Source organism: Martes martes (genome assembly GCF_963455335.1).
Source record: "Martes martes genome assembly, chromosome: 4".
In the NCBI taxonomy this organism is placed as follows: Eukaryota; Metazoa; Chordata; class Mammalia; order Carnivora; family Mustelidae; genus Martes; species Martes martes.
In genome coordinates, this window is record NC_137891.1 from 33,660,447 (window position 1) to 33,681,826 (window position 21,380).

The window sequence follows — 21,380 nt, forward strand, 5'->3', positions numbered from 1 at the left end:
ATATGATTACAAAAAGGCATGTATGAGAAAGTTCATAGCAGCACTAGTAGTGGCCCAAATCTGAAAGCAAACTATTAGTCAACTGCAGAATGCATAAATTCTTGGATATTTAGAGAAAGGAATTGTATATAGCAATGAAAATAAGTTAACTGCAATTATTTGCAACAATATTGATAAACCTCACAAACATCCTGGTAAGAAAAAAAAGCTAGATATGAAAGAATAAAATATTTGTAATTCTAATTCTATAAAATTCCTATGTATGTGTGAGTATTCCATTTACATGAAGTTAAAAATAAGCAAAACTATTTTGTGGTATTTGACCTTGACAGGAAGAATACTAGAAGAGAGCAAGAGGGAGGCTGGTGATGTTCTATTTCTTGATGTGGGTGCTACTTACATGGCGTCGGTACTTTGCGAAAATTCACTTGGGGGCATATTTATGATTTATACACATTTCTGTATAGATGCTATACTTCAGTAAAATGTATACTAAAAATGTAGAGTTCTACTTCTGGGAATGACAGAGTAACTTATATTGGACTAACTCTCCTGCCAGTAATAATTACAAATATTGGACAAATATTTTAACAAAAACTGTTTAAAGACACCAGACAACAAACAGATGCAGGGAGAAATTGGTATATGGCCCTTGAAATAAGAAAAGCGCATATTGAAACAGCTTTTCTCCTTAGGGCCTTCCCAATTTGGTGCCCAGCAGAGGTGCTACAGCTCAAGAAAAAAGTTTCATTCTTACATGGCTGAAGAGCCAGAGGTCAGAATTCAGAGTTCAGGGCAGCTAGAATTATAAGGAAAATCCTGAAAAAGAGGGAGTCAGAAAAGGGGAGGCACAAAATTTACATACAACAGCCCCCTAAATCCTTCCTTGAATTGTAAACTGCAGAGGAAAAACAAGAAGAAAGCCACAGCTGAAAAGCTAAAAGAGATGCAAGGAGATTTCAGCAACTTCTTGGTGCACAAGGACACAGAGTCTGGAGTTTAAGTCCAGTGATATCATGGGATTTTGGTCAATATCTTGGACTTTGCCTGGGAAGTTCATATATTAGGAATGAGAACCACAAACCAGACTAAGAACTATGCTTTAGAACTACAGAAGAACCAAAATAGAACTGCCTTAACATATTCTTCATATGTTTTAGGTGATCCTTCAATAATTTCACTGTCTACCAAAATAAAAGCCAACATTTTTCCAAATCCAGAGCCTCTAAAAGGTAGGAAACACAATGTCCAGTATACAATAAAAAATTATTATATAGGGACGCCTGGGTGGCTCAGTTGGTTAAGCGGCTGCCTTCGGCTCAGGTCATGACCCCAGCATCCTGGGATCGAGTCCCACATCGGGCTACTTGCTTGGCAGGGAGCCTGCTTCTCCCTCCGCCTCTGCCTGCCATTCTGTCTGCCTGTGCTCGCTCGCGCTCTCTCTCTCTCTCTTTCTCTCTCTCTCTGACAAATAAATTATTTTAAATAATCTTTTTAAAAAAATTATTATATATATAAAACACACAGAATGTGATCCAGAATCAAAGGAAAAAATCAAAAATATAAGTAGACCCACAGAAGACTAAGATATTGCAGTTAGCAGATTTTAAAATAAATATTATAAATGTATGTGAGAATTCCCAGGATTACACACACACATACATTACATATAAGTACATTATAGATACTGAACATACATGTATGTACATTACATATACACATGTACACATATGTATGTATGTATGTATATACATAATGCTATGGATTTTTCATACATTTATGTATGTGTATATATGTGATCCTGTAAATTATTTAATATATTTATACACATAGACATCATATATGTATATAATATTATACACACAGGGATGTAATAAAAAGAGGATTTTCAGGAAGGATATAGGTAGTTCTAAGAAAACCAAATGTAAATTTTAAAATGAAAAATACATTTTTGCTAAAACAATCCGTAGTATGGATTTCAAAGAAATTGGACACTGTAGGAGAAAATACCAGTAACTTAAAGACATGATAAGTAAAAATAATCAAAACTGAGTAAGAGAGGAAAAAGAAATTAAAAAATAAACAGAACTCAATAACCTGTAGAACAATGTTAAGAGATCTTTAAACATGTAACTGCAGTCCAAGAAAGAGATAAATAAGAGAATGGCATAGAAAATTAGAACATTGGCCAAAAAAATCCCAAATGGTTGAAATCTCGAGAAACTTACATGATGAAATCACATCTCTTTTACCTAACACCTCTCAAAACCATCATTTTGGTTTTGTCCCAATGATTTATTTCCATTCACTTTTCTAAAGATTTGTGGTTATGAGACTGTATAAAAATAGTAGATGTGAAGTTATCTATTTCAAAAAGTGAAAGGGTAATAATGTTACATTTTGCTAAATAAAGAATTAACATCTGAGATGTGATAGAGATGAATCTGATTAAAATGGGACTAGGAAAAGAATAAAGGATCAAAAAAGAAAACTCTTTTTCATCTGTATAGTTCAAATTGTGATGAAAATGGTTAATAAGACACCAAGTAACAAATTTGTAAATGACTTTTGTCATGTTAAAAAGGAAAATACTTCACTTAAGACACTCTGCAACTTTAACTGAATGACAGTAAAAAATATATAAAAATAAAAAATTATACATCAAAACATACCTTCAAAAACATTCTATGTGTCAAGAGAGTAATGAAGAGCTTCTCACCAATGAATCAAAATAAAATTATGTGAGTATGTGAGATATTTTACCATCTATAAAAGCAATCTCACTTCTCTATTGAAAAATTTTAGTTATTTGAACATATGGCTCCAATCTTGCTCACACCTTTTTAAAAATGCATAATCAATCACTCTTTGAAATATGCACATTTGGTAATGTCTAAATAACACCTGGGATAACAGTGGGTAAAAGTAGCCTGAAGTTAAAAATCATAGAAAATATTACTTTCATATTAAAATTTTAATTTCTCATAATCTAATTTCTTTCAGACATGAGCAATGAGCATGCAGCCCTTTCTACAGATGTTTTAATACATAGAACCCTCTTACTTTGCCACATACAGAAATACTGGTGTAAGAAGAAGCCATCCATTTCAAATATCCTCACTAATTCCTTTACTAGGGAAACCATTCAAACGTTATAATCAAAGTTGCCTGGACTTCTATCTCAAAAAGAATTTAAAAAATATTTAAGTTAGCTATAAGATATATGCCATTATTAGAGTGCTTTTTAAAATATTTCCTTACATGTTTAAAATGATAAATTACTGATGTCCATGGAAATGAAATACTTTTTTGAATCATTTGAATCTACAAATAGATTAAAATAGGAAATCATGAGCAGAGAAAACAGAATTCCAACAATACTGATAACTATCCATATATACGTTCAATATATATATTGATATATATGTGTGTGTGTGTGTATATACATGCTCATATATATATATATACACACATATATACGTGTGTGTGTGTGTATATATATGCTCATAGCCTCAGCTCACAGCCTCAGAGATTGAATTACCAACATATTCTATTATGTGGATGTAGAGAAGAAATGAGGGATTATTATATATTTTTGATGATAACTATTCATGCATATGTTTCATCAAATATGTTAATGATCATGGTCTTTGACCAAATAAGACATAAACGCAGTATTTACTCTTTCCATGAAAAAAAAACAAAACCCTTAAGGAGTTCATTCTTATGAATGAATTTTTAAAATAATTAATGTTTATTTATACATACCTTAACTTGAACTTGACATTGATGAACAATATACCCTCAGCCAATAGTAATGTCTTTAACCTTCTATTTCTAAGTGTTATCTCCTAATCTTCATTTCCTTTATGTACATGTACATGTTTTTATTTATCTTCAGTGTTACACATTGCTAATAAATTACGATTACATTGTAGATGCAAAACACCAATTTTTACCCTATGTTCAAATACTGAAAATTTATTTTATCAGAGGTTAGTTGGTAGGTAGTGACAAGACTGAATGGTGCAACATGAAACCATATTACCCATGAGTGAATTTAATTCTATTAATGATTAAGTAGCAGAGGAGCTATTTGGGGAATGATTAAATATTAAAAGCTATAAACTTAACTAAATCAAATTAATTGCATGAAAATCTATGATACATGTAGCTAACTAGAAAGAGTTCCATCCTCATTGTTCTTCCACTATTCTTAATTCACTGGGGAGGAAAAAAGTAACGAAAATTGTTGGTAGATTTAAGAGTTTAGATATTAAGAGTCTGTAATAGCAACTGGAGTAAGTATTAGTAGCAACCTGTAAACAAACTATAAGAATTAGTACGAAATGGTTTGTTTTAGTAAACTTCGTGTAGTAACCCATGATCCTACCCTGTGATTTAGAAAGAATGTACTTAGGTGGATTACAGTGACCCAAAAGAATACACACCAAAATGACTCCACATAAAATTCATAGTAGTGTAATTATTACAATAAGAGATGTTGCAAAGGCAATTGCAAATAACTGTGGGTAAATGTTTACTCTATGAAGAAGCTGAAAAAAGTGAGTGCTGTAAAATTAGTGTTTAAATAATGAGAGACTGTAACTAGTGGAAATAAAATTCTAGTGATAAGACATTATTTTAAAAAGGAGTGAAGGTAATTCTCTAAGCTTTCTTATGACTAAATATCCCATAAGACCTATCCTTTGCTCTAATTCTCTATTCATCAAATAGCTTTCTGATATATAATTTAGTCCTCTATTCAGCAGGGAGAATGTGATCCACGTAGACCAGAATCATTTGTTATGTTGCCAAATACATTTCCCATGATTGATAAATGACATGCCTTTTGTGCTTATAAACGTATACTTCCGAAATTTGGTTAATGTCAATCAATTATCCGTTACTGCACAAAAAAAAATGTTGCCAAGCCTGGAAAATGTGGACTCCATGAAGATAAAATTATCCCATGAATACTACACAAAGAAGTGAGTAGACACCTCCCCCTTTTAATAATAGACTCATCAAGAAAACAAATTAGATTTGTAGGAACAACAAACCAATAATGCCACTTTTCAGTCTAGAAAACATTTCCACATTTCTTTTAAGATTCTCTGAATTGATCAAATTCTATTTGATATTTTGGACTCTCTATAATTCAGGGTAAAATGCAAACACTGACGATAATAACAACAATAATCACATCAGTTTATATTCCTGAGAATATTTAACTTTTATAAATGAGGACAGTGAATTAGAGTGAGAACCTACCTGAAGTCATATGCCTCTTAAGTGAGAGAATCAAACTTTAAACCCATGTTTGTTTGACAAATGCTCATAGTCATGGTTTCAACCACTATACTGTACTTGTCATCCTATATATTTATAAAATAGTTAGCATAATGAAGATGGAAATCATAATTTCAGACATGTATAGCTACATGACCAAATTTTACTATAGTTGCTATCTCATTTCTAAATAAGTTTCCAATAGCCAAAATTAAAACATAACTATGGGGTCATACCATGACAAATGAATGCTATAAGTATAACCTCATTTTAGTGTATCAATTTAAAACCATCAATAGCAATGAAAACACTAATAGATGCCTGTTAATACCCATAATGGGATCTTCAAATTCTATGTCATATTTATATCATTTAAGGTAATTCATAATGGTCTGATAAATCTCACTGAAAACTTACTTTGCAACCTCCTTGTTGGGCTCTCTCCATGGAGCTGTCGTCGTGGCATATATGGAGAAGGGTGGGGAAGTGGTAATGAAGAAACATCATGGGTCTGAAGCTTGTACCAATGTGGCTCATCATCTAATAATGCTGTTTCTAATTCAATTAAAATCTACAAAGCCAAGAGACAAAAGAACGTTATATATCTACAATATAGAAACTCTCTTAAATGGTCTCATAACTTTTATAATAATGGTAATTATAATAATGCTGTTGGTCAAAAACAATGTTATGTTACAAAATTGTCCATATATTTTGACAATAACTAAATACAAGTTAAATATGCATAACTTCTTACTGACTTAATAGTTTTAAATATCTAAATTTTTTATAGATCTCTGACCACCCACCCACTGTTAAATTTGCCATTACATATAGATAGTACAAAAAAGGAAAAAAAAAATACAGGCTAATATCTCTGATAAACACAGATGTAAAAATTCTCAACAAAGTATTAGCAAACCAAATCCAAAAATACACTAAAAAAATCATTCACCACAATCAAGTGGGATTTATTCCTGGAATACAGGGTGGTTCAATATACACCAATCAATGTGATACATTATATCAATAAGAGAAAGGATAAAAACCATATGATCATTTCAGTAGATGCAGAAAACCATTTGACAAAGTACGTTCATGACAAAAACCCTAAACAAAGTAGGTTTAGAGGGAACACACCTCAACATAATAAAGGCCATATAGGAAAAACCCACAGCTAACATCATATTCAAAGGTGAAAAACTGAAAACTTTCCCCCTAAGATCAAAAAAAAGATGACGATGTCTACTCTCACCACTATTACTCCACATAGTACCAGAAGTCCCAGCCACAACACTCAGTCAAAAAAAAGAAGTAAAAGGCATCAAAATTGGTAAGGAAGAAGCAAAATGTTCACTATTTGCAGATGACATGACATTATATATAGGAAACCCTAAAGACTCCACCAAAAAAAACTACTAGAATTGGATAAATGAATTCAGCAAGGTCATAGGATAGAAAATCAAAAATCTGTTACATTACTATATACTAATTATGAAGTACTAGAAAGAGAAATTAAGAAAACAATCCTATTTACAATGGCACAAAAAATTTAAAAAAAAACAAACACATAGGCGTAAACTTAACCAAGGAGATGAAAGACCTATACTCTGAAACTATACAACATATGAAAGAAATTGAAGATGAGACAAACAAATGGGAAGATATTCCACGCTTGTGCATTGGAAATTATTAAAACATCCATATTACCCAAAGCAATCTACAGATTTAATGCAACCCTATCAAAATGCCAACATTTTTCACAGAACTAATCATCCTAAAATTTATATGGAACCACAGAAGACTCCAATAGCCAACGCGATCTTGAAAAAGAAAAACAAAACTGGAGGTATCAAAATCCCAGATTTCAAGATATAGTAATCAAAACAGAACGGTGCTGGCACAAAAATAGATACAGAGATGAATGGAACAAAATGGAAAGTCCAGAAATCAACCCACAATTATGTGGTCAATTAATCTTCAACAAAGGAAGCAAGAATATGTAACAGGAAAAATACAGTCTCTTCAACAAATGATGTTGGAAGAACTGGACATCTACATGCAAAGAATTAAACTGGACCACTTTCTTACACAAACTCAAAATGGATTAAAGACTTAAATGAGACCTGAAACCATAAAAATCCTAGAGAAGAGCACAGGCAGTAATTTCTCTGACATGGGCCATAGCAACATCTTTCTAAATAAGACTCTTAAGGCAAGAGAAACAAAAGCAAAAATAAACTATTGGGACTACATTAAAAGAGAAAGCTTTTCAGAACAAAGGAAACATTCAACAAAACAAAAAGGCAACCCACTGGGTGGGAGAAGATATTTGCAAATGATATACTTTTAATATCATTTAATTGATTGATTAATTAATTCGGTGATTGATTAATTAATCCTTTTAATTAATTAGGGGATCTTAATTTATTAATCCCTTAATTAATTAAAGGGATTAATATTAAAGATATATAAAGAATTTCTGTAATTCAACACCAAAACAACCAAAAAATCCATTTTAAAAACTAGGCAGATGCTACAGTGAGAGCTGTGAAGTGTGTAGACCTGGGCTAATATTACATTATATGTTTATAAAAAAATAAAAATAAATAAATAAATAAAAACTGGGCAGAAGACAAGAGCAGACATTTTTCCAAAGAAGACACCCAGCCAACAGACAAAAAAACGATCACTAACATCATTAATCATCAGGGAAATGCAAATTTGCCATTACAGAAATAATGCTTATTTCTACAAGTCTGTAATAACTAATATTTGTATATTATTTGGTAACTGAAAAATTTTTATTTACATTTATTAATTTAACCTTTACACAAACCTTTAAGTGGGGAGACAAAACCAAATTAGAAGCGTCTACTATACGTTAAGAATGATGTCATATGTTATCTTAATTCTCAGAAAAAAAACCTGCTAGATTGGTCTTGTTCAACTTTTACAGATAAGGATACCAAGGCTAACAAAGGTTAAAAAAACTTGTCTAAGCTCATACTAGCTGTTAAGTGAGAAAGGAGTAATATGAATCAAAGTCTGTCTTATTTAAAACTCCGTGTTCAATGTATCATGTCAGTAAGAATTCAAAACAGGAAAGAAAGTGAAGAATGGATTTTTAATAGGAACCACATACTCATATGGATTTTATAATATGAATATTTAATAAATTTACAAAGGAAACCAGTCCACAGGAATAATGACTCTTTTACTCTTTTAGGGTCCTGCGCAAAGATGACACCGTTTGTGATTATGTATACGAGAACTGCTGTGTGATGATAACTCAGTCTTTAGCTCTGGGAGCTAAGCAGAACCGTATTAGCTGCCACAAATGCGATACATTTGTGAAACACAAACCAAACTTTCAGCATTCAACACTGAGATTTCTACAGTAGGAATAAACACCTAAAAATTGTCCCAGATTATTTAGAAACCATTTTTTTAAGGCATCAATGTTTTGTCTTAGAGCAATAAATTCATTCCACGAAAGAAACTGTTTACTTTTTCAGATATTCAAATATATGATTTTACTGGTAATCACATGAAAAAAAGTATTTAAGAGGACATGAATTAGTCTCAGTTTTAAAATAATTCCAGATACCTCTCCTAAGAATTCACTTTCTTCCTCTCGAACTCGAGCTTGATCCCAGAGCGTAATCTCTAGCATTCGCTCCCTAAACTCTCTTCGGTGGACCGGGGAATAAATGAATGTTTGGTTCCATTTGGGTTCCAATGTTTTCTTTACTGTTTTAGTTCTTCTCTTGTTTTTATCACTATAAAAAAAAGAATATAAAAACTTACATGAACCTTTAGTTTTGCCCTAAAAATTATTCATTTAAAATTTCTCAGGGAGTGAAGTCTTAGCACAAATATATTTATCATACATTATAAATATTATATCACTTAAACTCCTACTAGAATTTATAAGTATATAATTTAATATAAAGTATATAATTTACATTATAACTTATAAGTATATAATTACATCACTTTATAAAGGCAATATTTCAATAAATCTGAAATCTGAAATCCTTCCATGATAATTAAAAATGTCACCTTTCTCAAAATCTAAATAATGAAAAACATTAATTCTACATATTTTTAAACATATTGCCCTATTGGAATCCTTCAAAATGCCAATGAACCAATAACATTACATACAATACTCACTTGAACTACAGAAGTGTAATTGCACAAAAGTCCAATAAACTGTGACATTCACAACTTTTTCTCCATATAGTTCAGCTGAGCAATTATAATTACATTTTATCAAGTTACTTTCTTGCATAAAGAAATACATACTTGCCCCTCTGACAGTTATCAGGTCTTTAAAAGCACTGTAAAATTATTTTTTTTTCTTTTTTGGGGGGGAGGAGGGGTAGAGGGAGAGAGAGAACCCTAAGCAGGCTCCATGACCCACAGGTCTCCACACAGGGCTCCATCTCAGGACCCTAAGATCATGACTTGAGCTGAAATCAAGAATCAGCTGCTTAACTGAGCCACACATGTGCCCCTGTAAAATTATTTCTGTGTGAGGTAGCCACTATAACATTGGCTACAAAAGGAAGCCTGCCATTCCTAATGGATGGGACTTCCAGCTCACAGGTTTCCATATTTTTTTTAACTGCACATCTCTATCAAGTGAATGTTTTTGACAAAGCATCACATTACATGATAGTTACAAAACAAATACATGTATTACTGTACTGTTTTACTAATATGTTAATTTGTGAATATGCAAAGTTAGAAATTAAAAATAATCAGGTAATTATTTTTAGGTAATTGTTAATTACCTAAAATTATATTAATTATAAAAATAATTAAGTAATAAAAATACTTAGGTAAAAATTTAGAAAATCCAAATATTTCTTCCTGAACTCCAACGGACTGTCTCAGACATCCCCTAGGTGCATTCATTCCTTTTGGAGATCCCTACTCTAGCTTATTAGAGAGGATCAATGGTGGGATAGGAATAAAGAAAATCAGCTAGGAAGAAAACATTAAGCTATCTAGAGAGCTTATTTGAACTGAGTAGACAAAAAGGTCTGAGTAGAACTATATTAACTGCCACAAATTCCCTCAGCACAACACAATTCTAAGACTGTTACAATATAGGAAGCAGGGAGAACAAAGAAAGGACAGAGCGTCTCTGCAACTTCTTCTCCTAGGTAAATACAGGGCTTAACGCTCAATACAGATTGGATTTAACCAATCAAAAGCACATATATTTCGACAGCTCATATATTTAATGTGGCAAAAAGCCATTTTAAAACAATGTATCTTTATTAATTTCTATGGTCTTGTTAGGAAAGTATCTTTGCAAACCCATGTAGGAAATTTTAACTCTCTTCTATGTTATGGAAAGGTATTATAAATAAAAATAACTAAATAATAGAAAAAATAACAAGGGCTATGATTTATTCCTCCTGTCATCTCCTCTCTTCATCTAAAAATTTCACAAATATTTATAAAGCACCTACGTATATTCCACACTTCAAAAAATTATGAGACCCTGTGAAGAGAGAAAGTTCCCTCCTTTAAAACCAGGAAGAAAGCATTTAGTGGGAGACTTGTTGTATAACTCAACAGTGGTTTATACTGCAATCCGAAAGGGAATAGAAGAATAAACCTTGATTTCTTCTTAAGAAGTGAAAAAAGTTCCCAGATAAAGAGGACTATTTCAGAAGGGATTTCTATACTGGGTAGGAGGGAGAGTAGATAATCACTGAAATTCCTCACACACCCACCATGTACAATTAACATTTACTAAGGTAATTTAGTGTGTATTGAAGCACTAGTCCATGCAAAGAAACATGAAAAATTATCTTCAGCAAGTTAAAAAAAAATGAGTTTTTTTTTTTTCTAGAAGTATAACAAAAGTCTTCAAAATAAGATCAGGTTAAAAAGGGGGGGCAGCTTAGTAGGTGGAGCATGCAACTCTTGATCTTGAGGTTGTGAGTTCGAGCCCCACATTGGGTATAGAGATTACTTAAAAATAAAATCTTTAAAACAAAGAGACAAACAAAATAAGATCAGGTTGTATAAGTCAAACACGGAAAAATTGCTAAGAGTACTTAAAAACTAAGAACAATATGCATGCTATTGAGATTTTTTTTTTTAATAGCAGCCCATCAACAATAAGTCATTGATCTCTAACAGCATCATTAACCTGTTAAGAATGGAAACTATTTTTTTTTTTAATAAAATCCAACCTAAAGCCTTTTCATGCCACCAGTATTTTTGGTTTCCATTTACCACAGTAACTGTATGAAAAAAGACTTGCTGTGTTTACTTAAAACGAGAGAAAGAAATGTTTTTGACTGAAAACCAACTTTACTTCAAGATGTAAAAGAGTGTAAAGCACACCCAGCTGTTTTTTTTTTTTTAAGATTTTATTTATTTATTTGACAGAGAGAAAGAGAGAGAGATCACAAGTAGGCAGAGAGGCAGGCAGAGAGAGAGGGAAGCAGGCTCCCCGCTGAGCAGAGAGCCTGATGAGGGGCTCGATCCCAGGACCCTGAGATCATGACCTGAGCCGAAGGCAGAGGCTTAACCCACTGACCCACTCAGGCTTCCCATCCAACTGCTTTTTAGAGTACATAGTTCATCACTTAGAAAATAAAGTTTTGAATGGACTGACTAACATAGTGACATTCCAATCTAAATCTCTTCAATGCAAGCTCACAGGTCCCTCCAGGAATTCTTATCGATAAAAAGGTATCAATTATTTTCCATGTTCACCTATTCAAATTGCTTTTCTCCCAGAAAAACTGCCACGAAAAATGAAATAATTCATACCCAAAGCATAAAAAGTCTTTTATTTATGTGTAAAAACTTGTATCAACAGAAAAAAAAAATTGATCATAATATAGCTGTTTCTGAGTTAGCCAAAGAATTCTCTTCTATATTTTAATTTTTATTTTGCGTGTGTGTGTTATGTTAGTCACCATACATCATTAGTTTTTGATGCAGTGTTCCAAGAGTCATTGCTTACATACAACACCCAGTGCTTCATGCAATACATGCCCTCCTCAGTACCCACCACTTTTTAAAGATAAAAACCCCGGGGCACCTGAGTGGCTCAGTCAGTTAAGCATCTGCCTTCAACTCTGGTCATGCTCAGCCGGGGAGTCTGCTTCTCCCTCTTCCTCTGCTCCTGTCACTCTCTCTCTCTCAAATAAATAAAGATAAAACCCCGACACACCTTTATCAATTAATAAAGTAAGCAATAAACTTGCTTAAATATTCTTCAAATTCCTGATAGGTGACAAGGAGACAGCTGAGAAATTATTTGAGAGTGAAATATTTAAATGTTTCCCACATTCTTTGGTGTTGAGAAAAGATTAAAAAAAAATGCCTTTAAATATTAAAGGAGTAGTGAGGGGGATCTTCCTTTCCATCTTAGATCTATCCGCTCAGAAAGGGGAAAGGGTATATAAAATAAAATAAAACTAAACAAAAATAGTCAATCAATAATAAATTCTAGAACTTGAAAGACTTTTATCATCTTCAAAAGTAGTTTTCTTCAAAGGCTGAGGGAGTAGAAGCTTAAGTTCTATGTGCACACAAGAACATAGATGGGAAGGCAGCGTTTCCTGCAGGTTGTGATGGCGGCATTCTGAGAATGCGTGAACTAGAAACCATGCGTGCTCTGGGAAGCCAGGTGACGTGGCCTCCAGGATGGCAGGGTAATGTGCCTGTGAAATCCATATCCAGCTAAAGTTTAAGCTAGTTAAAAGCCCCAGTTATGAATACTTTGCAGTTCAAAGTATACCCCTATCCAAAAGACAACCTAAGTTGTGAGAAAACAGCTTTCTCCAAGGAAACTTCGTAAGATAAAATTATATGGCAAACAGTTTCTAATCGTTTTAGATGGGTCGGCACCTTGACATGTTTTCTGAGGAATTTTCTTCACAAATTTCACTTCAAAATGTAAGGCCTTTGTTAATTGTCTACTTCCTTTCGTTTATCCTTTTCTTTGAGAGATTGTTTTTCAGATGATACTTAGGTACTCAAATCTGATGACTTTCAACTTGAACTAAGTACATGAGGGCCCCGAATTGTGTAAACATGTTGAAGATTACCCCTGTGCCAGGCCACGTGCAGGAAGAATGACCAGACCTTGAGAACACTCTGTCCTGGAAACGAGGGACACAAGAAGAGCTGGGGAAAAGGTCATCGGTGCCACTAATTCTTTCTTTTCTCATGATGTCTATTCAATAGTCTCTCTTGTTTTTTTAATGTTCCGGAAGTTAAAAGTGATTAGATAATTTTTGAAAAGCTATTTCTCCAATCCTAATGTCTCTGTTTAAATTAGGGCAGAACAATATCATTTATGCTAATTAACATGGACACAAAACAAACCAATGATGCTTGAAGAAGCGGATTCTGGGCGCGGTGGTAAAGGTTTCTGGATGATATGGGGTGTGGAAATATAAAACACTCATTAATTTTATGGAATATAAAGAAATGATATCTTAGTATGAGGAGGTAGGAGTTGTAAAGGAATGTGATGAGTACCTTTTGGTATCATTTCCAGCTTTTTGCTGCTGTAGATTGTGTAAAAAATGCACTTGATTTTAAAAACTGTAACTTTTAATGATTTTGATAAATGAAAATATACATCATTTAAGAATCCATACAATGTAAAATAAATATTCAATAAAATCATCTATGACATTTGATATGCATTTTAAAACAATCTTAAAGCACTTACTGTCACTGTTTTGAAGACTAATATGGATCATAAGAATGTATGAATCATGTGAATCATATGAATCATTATGCTTCTGTTAAACTTCATAAATATCTGACTTGTGTGATATATAAAAATAAATAAGACAGAACTGAAACACCCACTGTTATTAACATTTCTTATTTATTTTCAAGAACATTTATTTTTGTTTCACATCCTTACCTTCTGTCTGGAAGAAAGTAAATTTTAACATAAGGATTCCTTGGCCTCCCATCTTCCCTGGAAGGGAGATCCTTTGCTCCCAAAATTGTAACTATTAATTGATGACCAACCTTGTCAAACCATAGTTTTATCTGAAAAGCAAAAATATTCATTTATCAGCTCAAACTTTTTTTTACCATAACATAATGTTTCTATTTCCAATCTTTGTCCCAGTCTCTTACATTTATGTGAGCACAGAATGTAAGTTCTACTTAGTAAGTTGCAGATAGTTAAAATAAAAGGATATGCTATAATAACTTCAATGAATAGAGGAAATAATTTAGATATTTGGGGTTGATTAATAAATCACTTGAGCTTTTTGTTATCCTAATTTGACTGCTTATTAACATGCACATAATAATCACACTGCTATAACTAAGAACTTTATGTACAATGACTGCTATGTCTATCTTTATGCAAGAATCACTATGGTTCATTTTAGTTCCCCTACAATAATGAGCTCAGAATAACTGCCCAAATGAATTGAATAGATACCTTATTTATATGGCATTCATAGGGAATTTTTAGGCAAATGTTTTAAAAGATAAAACATTTTATTTAAAAAGACATTTCAAAGATTATAAGCAAGGTGAAATTACTAGTAGCTTTAATCAATAGACTCCTTAAGTTTGTATTTAAAACCATAATAAATTCACCTTTATAGATTTTTTCTTATACCGACATAAAGTCCCTTTTCATTAGTGAGGAAGATGTATCACAGCCTTAGAATAATAGGATATATTTTATCATTCGAGATGAGAAAATGTGAGTGATTTCCCTATGACATAATTCGGGATTAGAACTTCATATCCAGCTGCTAAATTCATTTGATTTAACAATTACCACCTCCCACACACATACCTCACACTCCCATACCTAGCTAGCTGTTTCTACCATGTCAGGATTTATAACCATGGCTCTACCCCACATTTTGGTTCAGAACTCAGCACATCTTTGACCACTATCTTGATATCGAATCCAAAACCTGAAATCTGGGAATAAAATTATGGTTGAGATAGAGTTTTGTGGTTTATATGCTTTTTAATAGTTCAATTTTTCTTTTAATCTGGATGGACAATATTTGCAGCAGTTTAAAAATATAAATATACATTTCATGTCAGTCCTCCCCTCTCCCTCTGAAGTGGCCAGTCGGATCTGGGCCAGGCTCTGACATACATGAATAAATACATATACATACATACACATATATATCAAATCATATAAAATAAATGTATATATATATGCATGTATACATGATAGACTGGTAGTGTAGTTCCATTTCTAGCATGGTTTTATTCTGTCCCTCACTTTAGATTTTACAGAATGAGAGGCTGAGAAAGACTTTTGACTCAGAAGAGGAAGACTGATGGCCCAGAAGAGTATATAAAATTATTTATCCTGATTTTCAGTCAAATGGAATTAGCCCTCTTAGTAATAGTTAAGAAGTATTTAATTTTTAAAAATTATAATTATTACTCAACGCTATACTAAGTCCTTATGTGGAAGGCAGGTATTTTCTAGCTGTTGTGCAACAAAGTTTTCCTAATAGAGCTGCCGGGTATAGTCTCTAGACAAGTTTTTCTTCAAGTGTGGCTCCCTAACCTCCTTATATCCGTGTTATCTGGCTTATTTGTTAAAAAGTTCCAAATTCCTGTGGCCCACCTGCACCTACTGAATCAGAATGGGGCCCTGGAACTCGTGTTTTAATAAATCCTCCTGGTGATTCTCATAGGCATTCAAGTTTGAGAACCACTGCCTTAAACTAGGAGATCAACAAACTGGGGGGAAGGGGGGTGGTGGGGCGGGGGGGGGGAGAATCTAACATGCAAATAGAAAAAAAGTTCAAGGGGGAGCCAGGTGGAGGGTATTAAGGAGGGCACGTATTGCATGGAGCACTGGGTGTGGTGCAAAAACAATGAATTCTGTTATGCTGAAAAGAAATTTTTAAAAAAAAGAAAAAAGTTCAAGTATTTCCTTGTGTAACAATATGAGAACATAGATACAGATGAGGATAAGTGGGAAAAAAGCCTATTTTTCTGGCAAAAGACATAAGGGGGAAACAACAATAAAAGAAAGAAATACAAGAATCTCGTATATGAGATGAAACAGATGTTGTCACATAGCCTCATGGTTCCTCTAAAATGTGTTACCAAAACCACATTAATTTCTGATATTCTCTATTTTCTAAAGCAAAAAAAAAAAAAAAAAGCTTATAGCTTTATTTCCCCATGATATTAAAAATCCTTCTCTGAGGATCATGACATGAATATGAGGCACTTCAAAGAGAAAAAGATTCTGAAAGGCTAAAGAACAATTTTCTGATGAACTATACGGTGAGAAACTAAGAAACAATAATAATTATTATTAGACTAAGTTCATAATTATTGGAGAAAATCATTGATTTCTGCCCACTTTTATGAGGGGTGAGGCTAAACACTTGCCCTCTCCATAGGCGATCTTTTTGCTCCTCTCAAATGGTTAGAAACATTTCAGATACATAACTTCAAATGTTTGATAAGGAGTATTTTTTTTAGATTTTCTTATGCCACAGAAAACGAAAAATATCATTTGCCAATAATACTCATTTTTCATGCAAACAGATATTAGGCATATGGCTTTCATATTTTCACAATTATACCTTACAATTTATTAAATCATACTTTCTAAATACATAAATGTTAAAATAATATAGGTAAAAAAACAGGCAATTTTTAGTTTTACAGATTTTTCATCAAAATTACAACTTTTAATAAACTGTCTTAAATTAGGCATTTGATCAATAGCCCTAATTTTCATTTTATATTACAGGATTTGCATTGAAGTTTTTAATAGATATCCAGTTCACCTTATCAAAACAGAATTATCTTACTTGCTAGATTATTTTATCATAGTCCTAAATTTCTTATCTGTGCTTTTCAAATGAATGGTTAAAATATATGTTGATTTCCCCAAAATAGAACAAATGTATCTCCACAATTCTAGATATGACATACTTCTTATCTTAGTTCAATTTCATTAATAGAAATCTTGGCATCATTTTAATTGTTTTTATATAACAATCATTCCAGCTTAACCATGTACCCATTCTTAAATTTCCTAAAGAGAACTGAACAGCACAAGTCAATATTTAACTCTAAATAACATTAACTAAACAATTGTAATTTTTAAAATTTAAACTAAATTAGTATTATTCAAAACTAACAACAAAAAAAAACATGCAGCAAAGCAAGGAAAGCATACTACTACTTAAAAAAAAAACTATATTGTCATTACTTTACCATATAAGGGTTTCCTAATGAAAAGAGGCAAACAACTTGTACCAAGTATTAAAGTAAAATTAAATGACATTTCAATTACAAAATGTAAGCAACATAAACCCAACACATTTTATTTAGATGTTATTTTGTTCTTTCAAAGTAATACACTTTCCAAAGTTGAACCTTATATATAATATGCATAAAATTCATATTTTAGATAAGGTACAAATTTATTTGCCAATCTCCTCAAGGAGTTGTTGCTTGGAAAATGCAAGAGAATGTAGATGTTAAGTGATATAATGAATGATTTAAAGAGACAGCAACCTTAGTGTAATAAAGGATAATATCAACAGTATAAAATTAGCTATTTTTGTCAATGTTACATATACATATATATAAATACAGTCTGAAGCCTATGAGTTTAGTACTTGGTTGATCATATAAAATCACTAACAAAGATTGTCTCTTTAAATTTTTATTGTATTTTAATCCCCATGCAGAATTTTACAAGCTGGCTTATAAAATGATTTGAAAGTCAATAATATGGTTTGGAGCAACATACCAAAAAAAGTTTCCTACTACGCATTTTCCAAAAACATACAAATAAGGGTTAAAACACAACTTTAGTTTCTATCAGGCAGACAAGGCCTTTACCTGAACCCTAGGAACAAAAGGCGTTGTTCTTCTACTAAGGCTTTGGCTCTGGTAAGCAAAATTAAAGAAAAAAGCAATAAAACAAAACCAAAAAGGACAACACGCTGGAACTAAAAGACCAAAAGTAAAATAAACACATAAAACTATCCCTTAAATATACTTTTTACATAACAACATATATCTAAATTAAGTACTTCAATGTAATGAATAAGTTAATCTTGCCAAAATGCTAAAACATATAAAAACCATATAAAATCTTAGAATTTTTAAATGTAATCAACATAACAGGAAGTAAGACTGAATGTAAAATAACACTTTGGGGCTCATATACTCTGAAAGAATGAGTATAAACATAATCCAAGAGTCAAGAAATTTCAAGTTTCACCCTTAAACACACTACCATAGAAAAAAATCATAGTCCAAGAAGATGTTACATGAAAATGCATCATAGGATTTTAGTGAAAAGTCATCTGTAGAAAAAGTAACTGTGTGACTTCTCCAAAATATGTTTAACAAAAGTTTAAAAAATATTAGACAAGTTGGCTTTAGCATTTCTTTAAAAAAAAAAAGTAAGATAAAAGTGTGCAGAAGGCACTGGATTAATTAGTTGATTCACATCTTAAGAATTTACACCAAATTCTAGGATTTAAACACCATTTTAAATATTAGGTATCACTCAAGATAACACTGTTTGTTGTTAATCACACTTATTAATGATAATACCTCACTTCTTTTTATTTATGTAGTTCTTTATATTTTCCCAAGCTTTTACTGACACTTTATTGCAAGTTCATTGCTTCCAACAACATTAGGAGGTAATTGCTATTATGTCTAATTTGAGAGGAAGAAACAGAGACATAGAAAAAGGCTGCATACAGTTGCCTATACTCAAACAAAAAGTAAGATAGTTTAAAGGTAGAAAATAAAGCTGGGTTCTAAAAAAACAAAAACAGAAAAGGAAAGAAAAGGAGAGAGGAGAGAAGGGAAGGGAAGGGAGAAAAGGAAAGAGAAAAAAGAAAAGAAGCGAAGCCCAGTCTATTTAAATTTAAATCAGTCTATTTCAAATTCCCAGAATAAAGTCAAATTTTCTTTCTCTTCTGGCTTATTCTGTTTTCACTTGAGAACAGTTTCCAAATGACACTACAATAATCAGAATTTTGTGTCTTTATTAAGGCATGTCAATGATTAAATCCATAACAAAAATCAGATGCATATGTCTGGGTTTGGGGATAGATTTCAAGGCATTTAATTCGTTTTCTTTCACCAAGATTCCATCCCATTCCTCATACTTCTCATGGATATCTCTCTTGTCTAATTCAAAGAGTTATAAATAGAGGCCTCAGACCTTTCCACTGTTATACGGCAACAGATAATAGGCGGTCGGAGGATAGTTGCCTAATTTAACTATCATCAGACAGAGACTGTTAAGACATAAATCTAAAACCTTAAAAGCAGGTATCAATCATATGAGTCATCTTTCTCTCTCTCCAAAAACCAAGGCTGTCTCAAATCTAAGCCATCTTCCTTTTCATGTGGAGACATTTCCAAAGGAAGAAAGAAATCTTTAGAAATGGAGTATGTTACTGATATCTTTCAGCATAATCCTAGGTGGATACTTCTCTAGCAAATGGACCAGGGATGTATGAAACGCATAGAGATTGACAAGGCAAGCTGAACGAAGGGACTAACAAAACACTCTATTTGGAAATAGATTTTATTTTCCTAGCTCTCTCACCTGTTCTGCCTGTTTTAGACCCAAAGTGGCAAGGTAATGGAAGGTTTTTGAAGTAAATATTACTTCACAAACTAAAAAAAAATTAATTTGAGACAAACAGCACTTTGAAATAAATTAGTCCTTGAAGGCAAACATTTGACATCTTCTAAAATGGTCTCAAATAAGCAACTCACAGATTTCTGAAGTCGGTGGTCTACAATCTACGGTAATTTAAAACTAATCTTCACCTCTAAGTTTATACATCAAACTTGGCTATACAAGCATTTCTTCTTTTGCTAGCTTTTTAAATGGAGATGAAATGCAAATACCCTAAAAGTAACCATTTTAAAGGGTACAATTCAGTGGCATTTAGAACATTCACAGCGCTGTGCAACCACTACCTCCCTCTAGTTTCAAAACCTTGTTATTATCCCAGAATATACTTTACCTAAGAAGTAATCAATCCCCATTCCCTTATCACTCCAACTCTTGGCAAGGACTAAGCAGCTTTCTGCCTCTATGGATTCTGGATATTTCTTACAGGAATGGTGAAATACTACATATGGCATTATAATTTGTAACTAATACTAATTCACGTATTTTAAACAGGAAATGTCTGTTGAATCCTGTAACAACACAGTTACAAGAGTCACAAAAGAAGTGAATTTATACATAATTTGCTTTGCATTTTTAATATCACTCTGCCATACTGCACTACCATCTTTAGGGCATTCCTTTTAGGCAAGGCTTCTGGAATAAAAAGGTTGTGACGACAAGGCATAATAAACAAAAGCTCAAAGGAAAACACTTTCATTTACGGAAAGGTTTAAAAAGGCTATAGAATTTCTAAGGAGGTATGAAGAATACATACCTATTCTTCAGTTATCTATTCCACTTAAATGGGCATACAAAATGGATATGTACAATATTTGCAAATAATCACTAAAAATAGTCAGAAAAATATTAAAACAAGGTAACGTAGGGAAAGATTGTAGCCGTAAATCAACCACAGACCTAGAAGTTAAATAAAATATGACTGTCAAAAAGAATCAATGTGTTCCTACATAAAGAATTTTGAGCCATTCCTCATTTTTAAAAAGAGCTGATGGTTGTCTTTTATCCCAACATTCTATCAAAAACTAGCCAAAGACTCCAGATTAATTTAAAAATATTGAAAGAACTACAAAAGTAATCCTCTACAGAAGGGAACTGTTGAACTGTGTTAGAACACAGGTTTTAAAAAGAATCAAAATTAGGGAGTGTTGACACTGAGAAGGCTAACCTATAGTCCAGGTGTCATAAACCTGAGCTCATACTGAGTTTCTCACCAAATGTATTAATGGCACTTTTACAGCTATGCCCTAGGATAATAACAAGCAGCAGTAGAATTCAAGCATAGAAAGGAATTAACCTGCATAAATTTTTAAAAATCATCAATAACCTTGAAGTGAAAGTTTAAACAACAATTTAAATTATATGTATATTTCTATTTGAGAAA

The 21,380-nt window shown here is 32.4% G+C and overlaps 1 protein-coding gene across 28 annotated transcripts in view; it reads right to left on the reverse strand.

Annotated features, from left to right (window-relative positions):
- RIMS2 (regulating synaptic membrane exocytosis 2) overlaps window positions 1–21,380 on the reverse strand; it is a gene marked incomplete at its 5' end in the record, with an annotated part of 588,318 nt that overhangs the window by 256,052 nt on the left and 310,886 nt on the right. For 21 of the 28 annotated variants that reach the window (XM_080803094.1, XM_080803113.1, XM_080803090.1 and 18 more), the window contains 3 exons: window positions 5,710–5,863; window positions 8,903–9,074; window positions 14,219–14,349. In XM_080803094.1, coding sequence (XP_080659220.1) covers window positions 5,710–5,863; window positions 8,903–9,074; window positions 14,219–14,349 — 457 coding nt within the window. Of the gene's footprint in view, window positions 1–5,709; window positions 5,864–8,902; window positions 9,075–14,218; window positions 14,350–18,168; window positions 18,217–21,380 lie in introns of all 28 variants that reach the window. The other 7 variants (XM_080803110.1, XM_080803092.1, XM_080803111.1 and 4 more) reach the window with 1 other exon arrangement.